The 14,582-nt window shown below is 34.6% G+C and overlaps 2 protein-coding genes across 2 annotated transcripts; one reads left to right on the top strand and one right to left on the bottom strand.

Moving 5' to 3' along the window:
* Window positions 1-90: 90 nt before the first annotated feature.
* LOC108576997 (peroxisome biogenesis factor 1) lies at window positions 91-10,506 on the bottom strand. Its single transcript, XM_017940075.1, has 15 exons — window positions 10,406-10,506; window positions 9,141-9,356; window positions 8,926-9,040; window positions 7,590-8,565; window positions 7,061-7,275; window positions 6,359-6,515; window positions 6,121-6,283; window positions 5,615-5,774; window positions 4,620-4,936; window positions 4,474-4,538; window positions 4,348-4,407; window positions 3,542-3,728; window positions 3,233-3,406; window positions 403-515; window positions 91-163 (listed from the first exon to the last, which is right to left on the bottom strand). The coding sequence occupies exons 1-15, from the start codon at window positions 10,496-10,498 to the stop codon at window positions 91-93; spliced, it is 3,084 nt and encodes a 1,027-aa protein (XP_017795564.1). The 5' UTR covers window positions 10,499-10,506.
* A 24-nt stretch (window positions 10,507-10,530) lies between these two features.
* Window positions 10,531-14,341, top strand: LOC108576998 (G2/mitotic-specific cyclin-B3). Its single transcript, XM_017940076.1, has 8 exons — window positions 10,531-10,596; window positions 11,187-11,409; window positions 12,302-12,560; window positions 12,648-12,923; window positions 13,008-13,457; window positions 13,553-13,708; window positions 13,790-14,070; window positions 14,173-14,341. The coding sequence occupies exons 3-8, from the start codon at window positions 12,333-12,335 to the stop codon at window positions 14,222-14,224; spliced, it is 1,443 nt and encodes a 480-aa protein (XP_017795565.1). The 5' UTR covers window positions 10,531-10,596; window positions 11,187-11,409; window positions 12,302-12,332; the 3' UTR covers window positions 14,225-14,341.
* Window positions 14,342-14,582: the final 241 nt, after the last annotated feature.

Raw genomic sequence — 14,582 nt, 5'->3', positions numbered from 1 at the left:
AAAAACAATATACTACAACCTTGGTAAGTACCTACTAATTTCGAGATACTTTCAATATAACTCTCAATGGAATAATACTTATCATTGATCTCACGCTAAAGTGGCTTTCTGATTCTTCATCATATCATCCATGAAATTATCGTTCTTCGTAAATCTAGCGTAACTGCAGCAAATAAAAAATCGAATTAACACGAAAATTTAATTAGTCCATTATTTAACCCTTTGAGAACGATGAGAACCCATATTCGTAGTTTTTTAACCAATAAATTCATATTTTTACGTTACCATCAACTGATGCACGTATATTTGAGGATAACTTTAATTTAATTTAAAAAAAATAATTAAAATAGTAACTTCATTGTATATTGTATATACAAAGGGTTGAAAAGAATAAATACTTACATTCTTTTGTATTTCTCTTTTTCAGACCTAGACAAAGATGGATGAGTGGATCTAATGGAATCGATTAAATGCGCCTGAGCGACCTTGATGTCCCCCGCCTCGATCTTTCCATCCTGGAATCACAGGTTGAAAAGGCGAGACCATTAATTGGTGGGTTAAACGAGAAACAGCCTGTAAGTCTGCCTATATGCATTATCGCTTATCAGTGAGACGCGTTCCTCTCGAAACACGTCGCGCTCAGGAAACTCGCTCGCTAATTAGACGTACAGTTTGGATATTCGTGTTCTTCCGGTAGGTAAGTGCCGGCGAAACTTCGTTTTCTCCCTAGGAAGTTAATTAATGGCTTCTAAATCCCGTCACCCCATCTTACACGCGACACTTGCCCCCATGTATGTGCCATGACGATTGTGAAACCCGAACGATAGCTACATTTTTCAAACCTAAACACTCGGGAAAGAGGAAGAAAATTTCTTAGAAGGTTCCAACTTTTGAGGTCTCGTAAGCAACGTTAAAACACGGTTAAAATTCTGCCAATATTCAACAAATATTCAACGTCGAAGATTGTTTTTTAATCGCTAAACGTGATTAACACCTTAAACGTCGAAATCTTTAGAGAAGATTTTCAGCTCTTGCAAAATACCATCACATAAGAAAACAACATTACGATTGAAATTCTACCACTATTCGATAGATATTTTTTTTAATTGCTAAATGATTGACACTTTAAACGTCGAAATCTTTCGAAAAGAAAATAATCAAATCTAGCAAAATACCTGCACACAAGAAAAGGACAATGTTTAACAAAGTCTCAACATTAAAGTACATACTAATATCCCAGAAACAACGAAATCTCTCCAAAGTCATCACATAAAATTATCAATAATATTAAGATTCAAATTTCAAAGTTACAAATTTATCGACGAATCCTTCAATCTCAATACCGACCGCACATGATCAATAATATTACCAATATTTATCGGTATTCGCAAAATTACTAATCGCACGAGGACCACTTAACTCTTTCATTGCTGTTGGCTCCTTGAGTCGCTTTGAAAATTTTCTCGCATTATACTGTCCGCGCCTTTTGCCGCACTTCCACCTTAATTTATTAAAACAAATATTAAAACGATACAGCCAAAACAAAAAGTCTACCGCAGCGAACGGGTTAAGAAGTACGCCTGTGCAAGGTGTCAAAGAAGATCGTCTCTGCACTTTATCACGATTCCCTGGGTGCAGAGAAGGAACACCCTAACGTAATCCTTAATTCTATCCTTTTCTCACTTTCACCTTAACACGTTGACTGCCATGGTGGTCATTAGTGACCGAGTGCCCCAGATGTTTAGAATAATTAAAATAAAATGAATATGGTCAGCTAAAAATTTCGAACATCCCAGCTAACTAGACATTATTTTGAATTAAAAAAAATATTAACAATAAAGCATAATACAATGTTATGCTTAGAATAACGAAAATTTTCTTGTGGCCCCTGAGAGCAGTATGTAAATCTAGCGAGGCAGTCAACGTGTAAACTTAATAAAAAAAAAAAGATGTTTAAACGATACGACCAAGAAAGAAGATTTCACACTTGTGTTTAAACATCTACCGTCTGTCGCTGAAATTTGTCGCAACGAGAGGGTTAAGAAATACACTTCTACAAGGTGTAAAACAAGATCGTCTCTACTACCCTTCTATCACGTCTCTCTTCGATCACGATTTCCTGGATGCCGAGGAGGGACACCGAGTGGTGTCTGCCTTTCGATTTTACAGGACCGCTGCAGGCCCTAAACCGTGTATCATTATAACGCATAAGATAATAACCCCCTCGACGTTCAGCGAGGCGTAGGCCAGGATGAAGTGGAGCGAGATGGGGGGATGGTGCTCTCGGCAGCGTGCGCTAATAAACCTGGTCTACGTTTCCTCAGTTATATCACGCCATACCTACCCTACCTAGCTGGCTCGACACTCTATATACATAGGACACGAGGAGAAAAGGGAAGGAGGAGAGGGGCGGAGTGTACACCTAACGATATTATCATCATTACGCACTATCTTACTTCGGAAGCTCCCTACAAATGATTCTCGGCCGGAGTCGCGCTAAAATGCTTTTCATTATTGCAACGGAGAGATACGACGAGCAGCGTAACAAAACGAGACGATCGTTAGGAACAGTGGGAACAACCATTCCCTGGACCACCTTTCTGTACAATTCGTTTTCGTCGCTTTCCACAGTGTACTCGGTTATAACCTTCAGACGGCGAATGCCGGGTCACCGATGACCCAGCTTTTGAAACTACCGTAAAACTGGGGTAACATTGCCAGCTGTGCACACGGACGTTAGATTCTAGTTAAGACGTTACCTTTCATTAAGACGTAAATAAGTGAATAAAAGTTTAGCTCACGATAACTAATCATTTTTGTGTCTTTAATTACATCGATAAGCTGATTAATTTGAAAGTACATTAATCGTCGGAGTAAATAAAAAAATATAAAAGAGTGCATTGAACATGGAAAGAAAGAAATTTAAGTGTCGATGTAACTTCAGATTAATAAAACTTTAGTTGTTAATGCTGTTTATGCGATGTGCCAATTTTACCCCGATTACAGAAGGAAAGGGGCAAAAATTTCATGCATTTTCACACTTCATTTTTTAACGTTTTGGTTACGAGTAATTGACAATAAACGATTGAAATTTTTTTGGTTACCAGTAACCGTTATTGATGACGGAGAAATTTTATTAAATAATAACGAAAACGAGAAGTACTTACACGTATATTCAACTAGGATGTGCGATTGGTTAAGACGATGAAAAAAGAAAAGCGTGTTTACTTACAGGTGCCCTCGCGACAGCATCCTCAAAGGCCGACAGCCTGGCTTGAGTGACTACAGCGTTTAAATCTGCTCCTGTGAATCCTGGAGTGAGGTTCGCCAGATCCTCTAGATTTAATTCCATCGTGTCTACGTTCTGTGTTTTGCACAGTGCCGCTAATATCTCTTCTCTCTCTCCCTGTACAATTCAGTACGCGATCAATCTCAAAATAATCATTCCTCGAGAAACTAAATTTCATTGTTGGTAATACGAACGTACCAATCACTAGCGTGTACAGTAGAAACGAATATACAGGCTTAAGGAATATCGTACCTCGTCTGGAAGTGGACAATACAACGCTTTGTCGAGGCGTCCAGGCCTCAACAGGGCTGGATCCAGCAAATCTGGCCTTGAAGACGCTGCCACGACCGCCACACCTTCTCTATCCTCGACCCCGTCCATCTGCGTTAACAATTGGTTCACCACTCTATCCGTGACCCCGGTACTGTCGTGGCCTCGTCTGAAATGAATTGTGAAGAAATGCACAGCAATCTGTATGAACGACCTGTAATCGTTCTGACAAATACACAGGGTGTCTCACTCATAATGAACGTTAAATTATTTCCATTGCTGTTGAAAGTAAGAAAAAATGGCTAACTACACCTAACATTGAACCTGACTACACAGCTTTCGATTATCTATCGACGTGCAAAGTTTCGTCGAAATCCGAGACTTACACTTCACGTGTTCCCTTGTAACAAGGTGTGCAGTTAGTAATGATAAAAATGTCCTCTCAAGATCATCTTGAAGATCGAGATATTTGTAACGACATCGACATATTTTCGCGTATTAACATCTGCTTCTTTATAATGCGACATTGCAATTAACGCTGGGATGGGTTCAATGACCTATGACGGCATAATCTTCAAACGACTTTGAACAAAAGAGACTGCGTTGAAGTCAGAAAAATCTAAAATTTATGAAACAAGAGAAAAATGCAGACAAGAGGGTAATATAACCGTATAAATGTATCTCACTCCCTTTTGTTTTACTTTCAATAGAAGCGGAATGAATTTATAGCATGTTCGTCATAAGTGGGACACCCTGTATCTCATTATTGTACCTGATGATTGACTCACCTGGGAGCGAGACTGTCGAATTCGTCGAAAAATAGGACGCACGGTTTAGCACGAAGAGCTCTGTAATTTTAACAATAATTTTTAACGTTGATTCTGTACGTCATTTTCGTTTTATACAATTTTTACCTCTCGAACACATTTCTGACAGATTCTTCGCTAACACCGATATATTTCGATAGCAATTCTGGACCCTGAAATGAACATTTGTTTACACGTACACGACGATCGAAGTGTTGAATTTAAATGAGGAAGAAATAAGAGGAATTTCATACTTTAACGCTGATTAAATTCACACCACACTCATTGGCGATTGCCTTGGCTAGCATAGTCTTCCCCGTGCCCGGCATACCGTACAGTAAAACGCCGTTTTGCAGTTTTATCGGGGCATTCTTGAATATCTCGGGATATTTCAACGGCCATTGTAGAATTTCTACTAATGATTTTTTCACCTCGGCTAGACCACCAATATCCGGCCAAAGGTGACCCGCACCTTTGTACAGTTGCACACCTTGCAAAGACATCGGGGTGCAATTCTTCATGGCGACCATCATGTCCTCGTCAGCGACAGCGATGGGCCCTTTAGAAGTTCCTTTCGTGGGGAACCAACGTGACTGATATTTATTTGAAATTTATTCTGTACCCGATTAATTTAACGAAGAAATAACTGAAGAAAGATTACCCTAGATCTACTATAAAACTATTTTACTTTATTATAAAATTTAAATTGAATACTGAATAATTTAGTGAAATTTATATGACAATTTAATCTAATTTACTTCGCTATAAAACTATTTTACTTTACAATGAAATTTTAATTAAAATTAACAAGCATTAAAAATATAAAACTATTTTACTTTATTGTAAAGTTAAAATTAAATGCTGGTATTTATTTAAAAATTATAATCGAGTAATTCAACGAATAAATAATTGAATAAAATTTACTTTACTGTAAAGCAATTTTACTTCGCTGTGAAATTAAACTTAAAATTTAAAAGTATCAAATTAATCTACTTTACCATAAAATTTACTAAATTCCTGTATCCTTTATTATCAAAGATTAAGTCTTTTTTTAATTGCCGAGTGCATCGCCCTATTTTTTTCTTTTTCGTTAATATGGCATGAGGTATCTTTAATAGTTAATGTTGTAACGATAACGAAAGTCACGTAGAAGAATTTTACAGCAACACTTCGTCGCGATTATCCACTAATTTTAAACGTTAATTGAATATTCGTCACGAATGAGAGCAATTATGGTAGATTTTGTTACCGTGACGCTTCCAAGCGGCGAACGCAGCTTTCTCAGCCATATCCACCAGATCCTGAACCATCCATCCCTCGGTCTTGTTTCCATAGTAATCCCAATTCACGTCTCCAGGCACGTACAACTTGTCCCCGAGCATTAATTGCAAAATATCGATTCTATCCGCCTGATTAGAAAGCACAAGCTTATACCATAACCGGAAATGTTAACAGCGGTCTGACTTATTTACCTCGATCACTTCTTAATAGCTTCACATTCCACCAAACTGTACATATTGTCTTACTTTTTTCAATTCATCATTTCTACTAATTAAACTATTTTGCACACGATTCTTTTATCATATATACATATATATGAAACTTTATATATGATTTTTTAATTGAAAGAAAAAATACTATAGATACAGTGCAAATGGTCTTGAAATTTGAAATCAGAAAGGAAGAAAGAAAAGAAAGACCAAATTTAAAATAAGAAAGGATTTTTCTTAAGTAGGAATGTAATTATTTAAATACCTTTTCGAGATTAGGAATAGACAAAACGGTTCTAAAGAAATGGCAACCCCTAGCTGGTCTTAATTTCTGACCAATCCTATTAACGCCTGCACATGTGGCAACTAGAGATACACGATGTGTTTCCTGATACTGAGTTACTGTATTAACTAATATATCCGTGATCCTGATGACATAAAGATTCACATACATTTTTTTTAATAACGTTGAAAATATGCGTAAAAGTGAAAGAAAAAAATACCTAGCAGCGTTTATGGCGTCCGGTGTATTCTCTTCGTCGTTTGTCGACGCGTTTGTGATTGATTCCAAATCGTCGAGAAATAATACCGAAGGCGCATGATAAGTACATTCAGTTAAGGCGGTTGTAATAATTTTCTGTAGCATTTCGGCCTTCTTTCCTGAGGAACGTAATGATAATAAGAGAAAGAAGAAGTAAATTCTGCTAGAAAACTAAGTAGGTACACCTATCCCCCGTTTTCCGCGAAAAATCGGTTCCTCGGAGTACCGTGTAAATCGAAATCATCGCTTTTTGTATGAAAACCCGTGTAAACTGGAAAGGAAACCTAATTTAATAATTTATTCAAAATATCAGAAAATAATCAGAAAAACAAAATATGTCAGTCCATTCGTGAAATAACAAAATGGCCGGGCGCCAATGAAAGATCCGCGTCGACAGCAAACTTTATGTTACAATATAAATGCTTTTTCTGTACAAAAAAAAAAGGGGAATTCCCTTTTTTAGGTTTAATACAAGTGTTAACAAAACGAACGCTACTGAAAAGTGACTGTACAAATATGTGCGCAGCATAAATTTTTGTTTTTAACAGTTTATACTTGTGAAAATTCGTTCTTTTAAAAATCGTGTAAAAAAAAGCACCGTGTAAATCGGGGGATAGGTGTAATGAAAAATGGCGATTATGTTACCAGTTTATAAATGATCTACCTTTTAAGGATCTACAGTCGATCATATGTGTATGCACGAAATAAGGTGCGCTCTGTAAATATTTTGCAAGTATTTTGCATATGGTGGTCTTGCCTGATCCAGCCTCGCCAGAAATTAATATGTTTTCGCGATCGTAGTCGAAGGGTAATTGCGTAAGCAAGCCCAGACTGAGGTCCAATGCAAGTTGACATTCTTTCAAAATTTTATTTAGATATCTAGAAAATTTGGAGGTTTGAAAGTTTGAAAGTTCGAAAATTGGAAATTTTGTGAATTTAAAAGCTTGAGAATTGGAAAATTGGAAATTTGGGGTATTTGTAGGTTAGAAAGTTTGAAAATTTTGAAATTTGATATTTCGGGGAATTCAGAAGTTGGAGATGTGAAATTTTGGCAATTTGAAAGTTTGAAAGTTAAAAATTATGAACACTTGAAAATTAAAAGTTTCGATTACGGCAAACTTAAAGTCCAGCTAAAACGAGTCGTAATAATTTTCCAATAAAACGGAACAACTTAAATGAAGAAAGCACGTTACCTAGTAGAGATCTTCTCCAGATGAATTTCATCCTGATCCAATCTCTCAGACACTCTCGGAAGGCTCTCCTCTATCGTCGATTTCAAATGCACCTTCACATCCTTCAAACCTTTCTCGTCTATCATAGCAAACGTAGAACTCTCGGGCGAAATTTTCACCACACAAGTTCCCCCGTCGTCCATAACGATAGCAGCACAAGAATTAATCAACAATTCTTTATAAACCGAATGAGTTCTGACATAACTCTCGAAACTATCCACCGACACTGATTCTTTCCACGAAAACAGCTCGATAGATAACGGTGCACATATTTCAGGGGCTTCTATTTCCCACAAACTCACTTTTGCCCCTATTTTTAAGTTCAAACTGATCCTCAAACTATCCCACACGTACACGTTATTCTGAAGAAAATGAACATTTATAGATTTCCTATCTAACGTCGAACATTTCTCCAATAAATCTTCCAAGATGAACAATCTCACGGTCAATTCCGTGGACAATTTTGGAACAGGTGATTCGTCTTTCGTTAGAAAATTTGTGCTAGATACGTTCACATTCTGTTTATCTTCCGAAACCTTTTTTATACGACAAAACGTAAAATCGGTGGAAAATTTCGGCGCTTGATTTCTCGATATAAACACATGATAAGGGCAACGAGCAATTTCGTCGAAAATATTTCCCTCGATCGGTGCCATTTTTGGCATCGGATGGACACGGTACACCGTTGGCTTTTTTCTATTACAAAAACTATGCAAAAGTTCGTAATTTCTTTTTGCATTGTTTCCTCGTGCTTTCGATGAACTTTCATTATTTCCTGTTGGTAGAATGTTCTTCAATCTGGATAACAAATTATTGGTAATACTAGACACCTGATTTTCATTCGAAGTTTCCTCTTCTTTATTCACTACTGCGCCTGTCACGTGCACCTCTGAAAATTGCTCGAGTTTTCCACATTTAACAGTCGGTTCCAAGGATTCTGTGAGAGTGAAAATGTTGCTCGATTCGTGGAGTAATTTTAAGTAAGTAATTTTAATTTCTGCGCGTATTTCTCCCACTTTCTCTGCCATTTTTTACTAATCGAAAATCGAGCTGCGAAAAATACGAAAATTTTTTCAATGGTAAAGCTATACCGGTATTTATTCTTAAAGTCTTGTATCTTCCGTGTGAAAAATAGTTGGATATTGTTTGCTTTGCTAAAAATACCTATCTCAGAAAAATAAGGGTGCGAAAAGGTGTTTTGACGTTGGATTTCTAATTTCAGTGGAATATCGTATATATCTCGCGAAAATAAGGGTGAGAAAAATATGCGCGGAAATACAGCGAAGCTATTACTTGCCTACAATTAATATTACAGAAGAAAATTTAGAAACCCATGCTACAATCGGTTGTCCCACAGCCACCACTCTAATTTGGTTAAGGAGCGTCGATTGTACCTTTTCTGTTTGCAATTCCTGCAGAGAATAATTACTTTATTGCTCGTAATTTAATGCCGAAGGTAGAAGAAAAGAAGAAAATTTCTGTTACAATTGTAAGGTTTCTTTTACGACCTACCAAGATCTCCCTGTCGTTTACAGTGAAAGGTGCGACGTGAATTTTCGTCAATAATGGCACGTCTTTTATAAAAGATACAAATACCTCGTCGCCTTCTTCAATGTTTAAACTTCTGGCGAAAGTTGTGCCAAGACATAAAGTGTCATTAAGATTCGGTCGCGCGATACAGGACGTGTAATAGCTTTTATCTTTGTACTCTATTTCGATTGCATTCTCCTGGAATTCGTAATGGGAAATTTTAAATGAATTGTTTAAAAAAAACTCTTAAGAGAAGTAACAATTGTGATTAAGGACGAATGTTACAATCACAGACGACGTACAGGATAGACCTAAATAGCATCTTATGGGACTTTTTGTCCGGTGCTTCGAGGCCGAAAAGATCCTTACTATTTTCCGATTCAGCCGAGTTACCTACGTTACCGATTCAGCATAGAATAAGATTACAACATTAGTGGTGGTTGGAATTGGAATTATACGTAACTATGAAATTACAAATAAGAAAGTAACGTAATTGTTTATTAGTAGATGATACATCACAGCCACGTGTTCTACTGTTATCAGAAGATCGTGAACAATTTTACCCACGCAATTCAATATGTGTATATATCTTTATGTGCAAATTTAATAAAAGAAGATTTTTTACATCTGTCGACTTTACTATCTTTAATGATTGGATTGTATGTAATTCCTAAACTCACCGCTTTATATCGTAGAGGGCATAACAAAAATTCTAATTTTTTATACAATCGGTATTTTAGAATGTTGAGCACAAAAATACATTAGATACAAGGTCTATCATGTACGTCGTCTGTGCCTGTATCTCGTCTGTGGTTACAATTTTATTGGAAAAGTTATAAAGGGAATGATTTTATGGGTAGATGGTAAATGTGAATTACTTTATTATCAACAGATATAATTGCCTTTTTTATCAAATAAAGGTAATAAAAAGAATGATTAATATAAAAGTTTTAATCGTTACTTGATAAATAACGCAGCAACATTCGAAAATATTGTCATTAATAAGTGAAATATGAATATGTGATTATTTAAATATTTTTAATTTTAAAAGAAAACTATGTTATCAGCCTAATCGAAAGAAAAAATGAATCTCGACATCTAGCGGTATAATAAGATATCGTTATATTGAAAATCAACTGGTTGAGCTCCAATTGGCATATCAGATTTTCTATCTATTATTATATATGTGATACATGTTTTACAATCTACAGGTTCCTGGTTTATTATACGAAGCACAAAGCACCAACCTTAGTTTCCAATTTACGTAGCCAGGTGTCCGGTAAATAGGCGAAACAATTATTCACCGTTATATACTTAACTACAAAACGTTCACTTTGCATTCTCGATTGTTCATAAAACCATAAACCAATGAGACGGAAATTCGGGATACGAAACGCAACGGTGCACACTTATGAGGGGAATATACGATAAATATTCGGTACGTGACAAACTCTCACAATATGGAAAAAAATATCACGCTTAGTTACATAGGTTAACGAACACCAACGTATCCGAAATATTTTTCACGATTTTCTCGTTGTCGCACAAACAATTATTCGAGTTTCAAGCTCCAGTTTTAAGCATGCCAGTGTTCTGATTTAGTGCAAACGTTTTAATACAGGTCAAAGGTTAATTGTTTATTAAAAATATCGAGGTAACTCTGTTCACGTGAGACATCTTGTTTAAGATACGAATATAGTGTTTAACATCTCAAATAGCGAGGAATTGTATATATTAAATGTTTTTTATATATATATTTAATCATTACACATGTGAATTTCTGTACAATTGTAGAATATAATACTTCGTCTAACCGTGAGCTGAGTACGTTAAATTGAATAATGAATTGGCATTATTCTTTAATTAAAATTTGATGATATGTGATTTGTAAAAAGAACATAACCCATACTAAAAAATACTCCATTCTTAGTGTATACATAAAATATTAGTCATTAATTGTATAAAATATAAAAAACCTATACGTTTTGAATAAACGAAACACTGTTCGATTATAAATTTTGTTGATAGGTGACGCTCGGAGATATTTCTATGTTCCCGATTGGCTCTCACGGCTTAGAACGCACCAATCAAAGAAAGCACTAACAGTAACTGTGATATTTTGAACAGCGTCAACTTCAGTTGCTCTGGTGAAACGAATGGACACCATAACGACGTATTAGTGGCACAAGAGTTTCATAAATGAGAGATATCATCGTACCAGAGCATATAAAATTATAATTCGCGCCTACAGGTAAATTAAAATAACTCGTTTACGGTCAAAAAACGACTTTTTGTACAAATATCCCGTTTTTTACCTATTTAAATGAGTGAATGTTTTGGATTGTTTTCACGATCTCTTATCTTTGTGGTAGTCGCGTGGAATTTGTCGTTTCTATCTATTTTGTTACTTTCTTTTGCGTTCGAAACAATTTTCGAAAACCATATCGATGATTTCTGAAGTTAGTGAGACTCGTGCCTTTGTGTTTGGATTAACGACGTCCTTGGTTACGTTCCCGCGTTTTTTTTCACCGTGAATGCACCATTCTATGAATCAGGTCAACGATCAAAATTCGTGCATAAGGAATGTGGACAAAATTTCCCGATTTATCACAGAAAGTGGTTTCGATTTTTAAACAAATCGGTCTGACGTGATATAATAAACTATAATAAAGTTACGCGCTTGGGCAAGAAAACGAACAAATTTGTTGAAGTATCGAATTTGGTGACCGTCTCCCTCATTACACGTATACATAACATACTGGCAGCACAACCGTCTATTTTGTTATAAAATAGAACGTTTTCTATTTTAAAGAAGGTATTGAAAATAATGTAATGTTTGAATATATGTTTATATATTGACATATGATAAATTTATGATTGATTTTGAAGATGCTCTGAACATGCTGTAATACGCCCTTTTATTGTATATATTGTACAAATTATTTCTAACTTTTAACTAAAATTTTTATTCATTTGAGTAGTATGTTGCTTTTTTTCATAAAAATAGTTTTACAAATTATTTTGTAAAATGTAGTAGTAAGTGGTATAATTTTTTCCAGTATAAATTTAAACAATTTTTCTATATTTTCTGTAAGATGCAGAAGTGAATCAAGTTATAAATTTAATTATTTTTTTTTACACAGGAGAAGAATAAATTTATAATTTTAAGCATATATGAGGATGGCACCATCAAAAGTTGTAAATGTGCAAAATAAACAAAGTGGTACTACCATAACAAATACAAAGAAAAGAATAACAACAAGAAGTCAAAATCCTATGCTGAATAATGTTTTACTTAAAGCACCAGTTCTTGGCAAAGATCCTCGTTTCAAAAGAAAAGCAGAAGCATCTCCACCAAAGGAGAAAACAACAAAAAGATCTGCATTAGGGAACATCACTAATGTATGTTACTTGAGTAGTTTTTTCTTTTTTTAAATTCCTATCCTGAAATTTTTATAAAATATAATAACAAATTATATAATATAGCAGGCAATTGGAAAAACATTGGTAACACATCAAACACAAGAACCAAAGAAAGTAACGAAAAAAGCAACCACTACTCAGGTAATACTTTCAAAACTAAAGCCAGTGCCTCGTGTAAAACCAGTGAAAAAAGATGAAGAGAAAACTGAAGTAGCTAGTGAAATTGTAAATGTTAGACGTAGTTTAGATTTAGAAAAATCAGAAGACAGTTCTTTGTATGTAAGCGCATTAGAAGATATAGGAGATGACAGTTTAAAGAAGTCTAGAAAAAGCAATATTCAGGTGAATAATCTTATATCATGGCATATTTATTACATCTACATTTTTATATAAGTTTTAAACATTTAAAATAATGTTTTTGTACAGCCTGAAGAAACAGAAAAAATAAAGAAAGAAAATGAACAGAGTGAATCCCAAGTACCTGTAAAAACCGAAAAAAAATCAATAGCAGCTCAGTTAGATGCTATTCCTGAAAGAGTATTACCTGAAGGACTTCAATGGGATTTTGATGCTGAAAATTGGTTGGATCCATTTCAAGTTTCTCATTATGCTATGGATATTTTTAATTACTTAAAAGATAGGGAACGTCTGTTTCCTATTGGAGATTATATGGAAAGACAAGTGTGCCTTTCACGGTGGATGAGAGCCTTATTAGTTGACTGGATGGTAGAAGTTCAAGAATCTTTTGAACTAAATCATGAAACTTTATATCTGGCTGTGAAACTAGTTGACTTGTACTTAACAAAAGTAACTGTCGGAAAAGAAACATTACAATTGTTAGGTGCTGCAAGTTTATTCATAGCAAGTAAATATGATGTTAGTATCAGAATTGAATGTACAACGTTAATTTAAACAATATTTTTTATATTAGATCGTTTCGTTATTGTTTGATATTGTTATGATTTTTATAGGAAAGAATACCTCCAATGGTTGAAGATTTTTTGTACATATGTGACGGTGCTTACACACAAAGAGAATTACTTAGAATGGAAATGAGTGTTTTAAAGGTGGTTGATTTTGATCTTGGTATACCACTTTCTTATAGGTTTCTTAGACGATATGCTAGGGTGAGTTACATTAATAACTTCTTTATTTTTATTTTCAATTGTAGTATAATAAATTGTAATAATTGTATTATTTGTAAATAGTGTGCAAAAGTGTCAATGCCAACATTAACTTTAGCTCGATATATTTTGGAATATTCATTGATGGATTATTCAACAATAATGATTAGTGATAGTAAAATGGCCACAGCTGCACTCCTGCTTGCATTACAAATGAAAGATTTAGGAGGATGGACACCAACTTTAGAATATTATAGTGGTTATAAAGTTGATGACATAAGGGATATTGTAATTCTCTTAAACGAAGGACTACACCGGAAACATAAAGAAGCTCTAACTACTGTGCGGAATAAGTACAGCCATAAGTAAGTATATAAATATTTCGTTTAGTATGTTTTTCCGAAACTATTTAGTTATAGTAAACTGGATAATGTTTACTAAAACTTTGCAAATACTTTTGATTTTAGGATATTCTTTGAAGTAGCAAAGCTGCCATTAAAAGATACTTTAGATATATAAATAGTTTAAGAATGAAAAAAAAGATAGGTAATAAAATCTATGGTTGACAATAATATACGGGATTGCCTAATTATTGGTAGGTAGCCTGTAAAGAAAATTAATTATAAGTAATTAAGATGGTCGCCGAGCGTTAACATAAACTTTAAAACTATTTTGTTAATTCGTGCATTAATGAAATAATAAGAAAATTATCAGCTATCCAGAAATCATAAAAATCAAATGACTGTGAAGCTCACATTGAACTTTATACATATTTAAAATGATTGATAAATACTACAATTTTTTCCTCTCTTTTTTTTTTAGTTATTTATACAACATTAGTAATCTCTATATTATTCTACAATCTCAGTATTTGTAA

The sequence above is a fragment of the Habropoda laboriosa genome, unplaced genomic scaffold (assembly GCF_001263275.1).
Source record: "Habropoda laboriosa isolate 0110345459 unplaced genomic scaffold, ASM126327v1 scaffold440, whole genome shotgun sequence".
In the NCBI taxonomy this organism is placed as follows: domain Eukaryota; kingdom Metazoa; phylum Arthropoda; class Insecta; order Hymenoptera; family Apidae; genus Habropoda; species Habropoda laboriosa.
Note: the sequence above shows the minus strand (reverse complement) of the source record. Positions and strands in the feature narration are given on the sequence as shown.

Excerpts from the sequence above, each read along its gene's own strand:
- LOC108576997 (XM_017940075.1), bottom strand. The coding sequence starts at position 10,498 with ATGCAAAGTGAACGTTTTGTAGTTAAGTATATAACGGTGAATAATTGT. Across the intron at positions 6,516-7,060 it reads CGACTGTAGATCCTTAAAAG|GAAAGAAGGCCGAAATGCTA; the intron begins GTAGATCATTTA and ends TACGTTCCTCAG. Across the intron at positions 4,408-4,473 it reads GTCAGAAATGTGTTCGAGAG|AGCTCTTCGTGCTAAACCGT; the intron begins GTAAAAATTGTA and ends TTAAAATTACAG.
- LOC108576998 (XM_017940076.1), top strand. The coding sequence starts at position 12,333 with ATGAGGATGGCACCATCAAAAGTTGTAAATGTGCAAAATAAACAAAGT. Across the intron at positions 12,561-12,647 it reads CATTAGGGAACATCACTAAT|GCAATTGGAAAAACATTGGT; the intron begins GTATGTTACTTG and ends ATAATATAGCAG. Across the intron at positions 13,458-13,552 it reads TCATAGCAAGTAAATATGAT|GAAAGAATACCTCCAATGGT; the intron begins GTTAGTATCAGA and ends TGATTTTTATAG.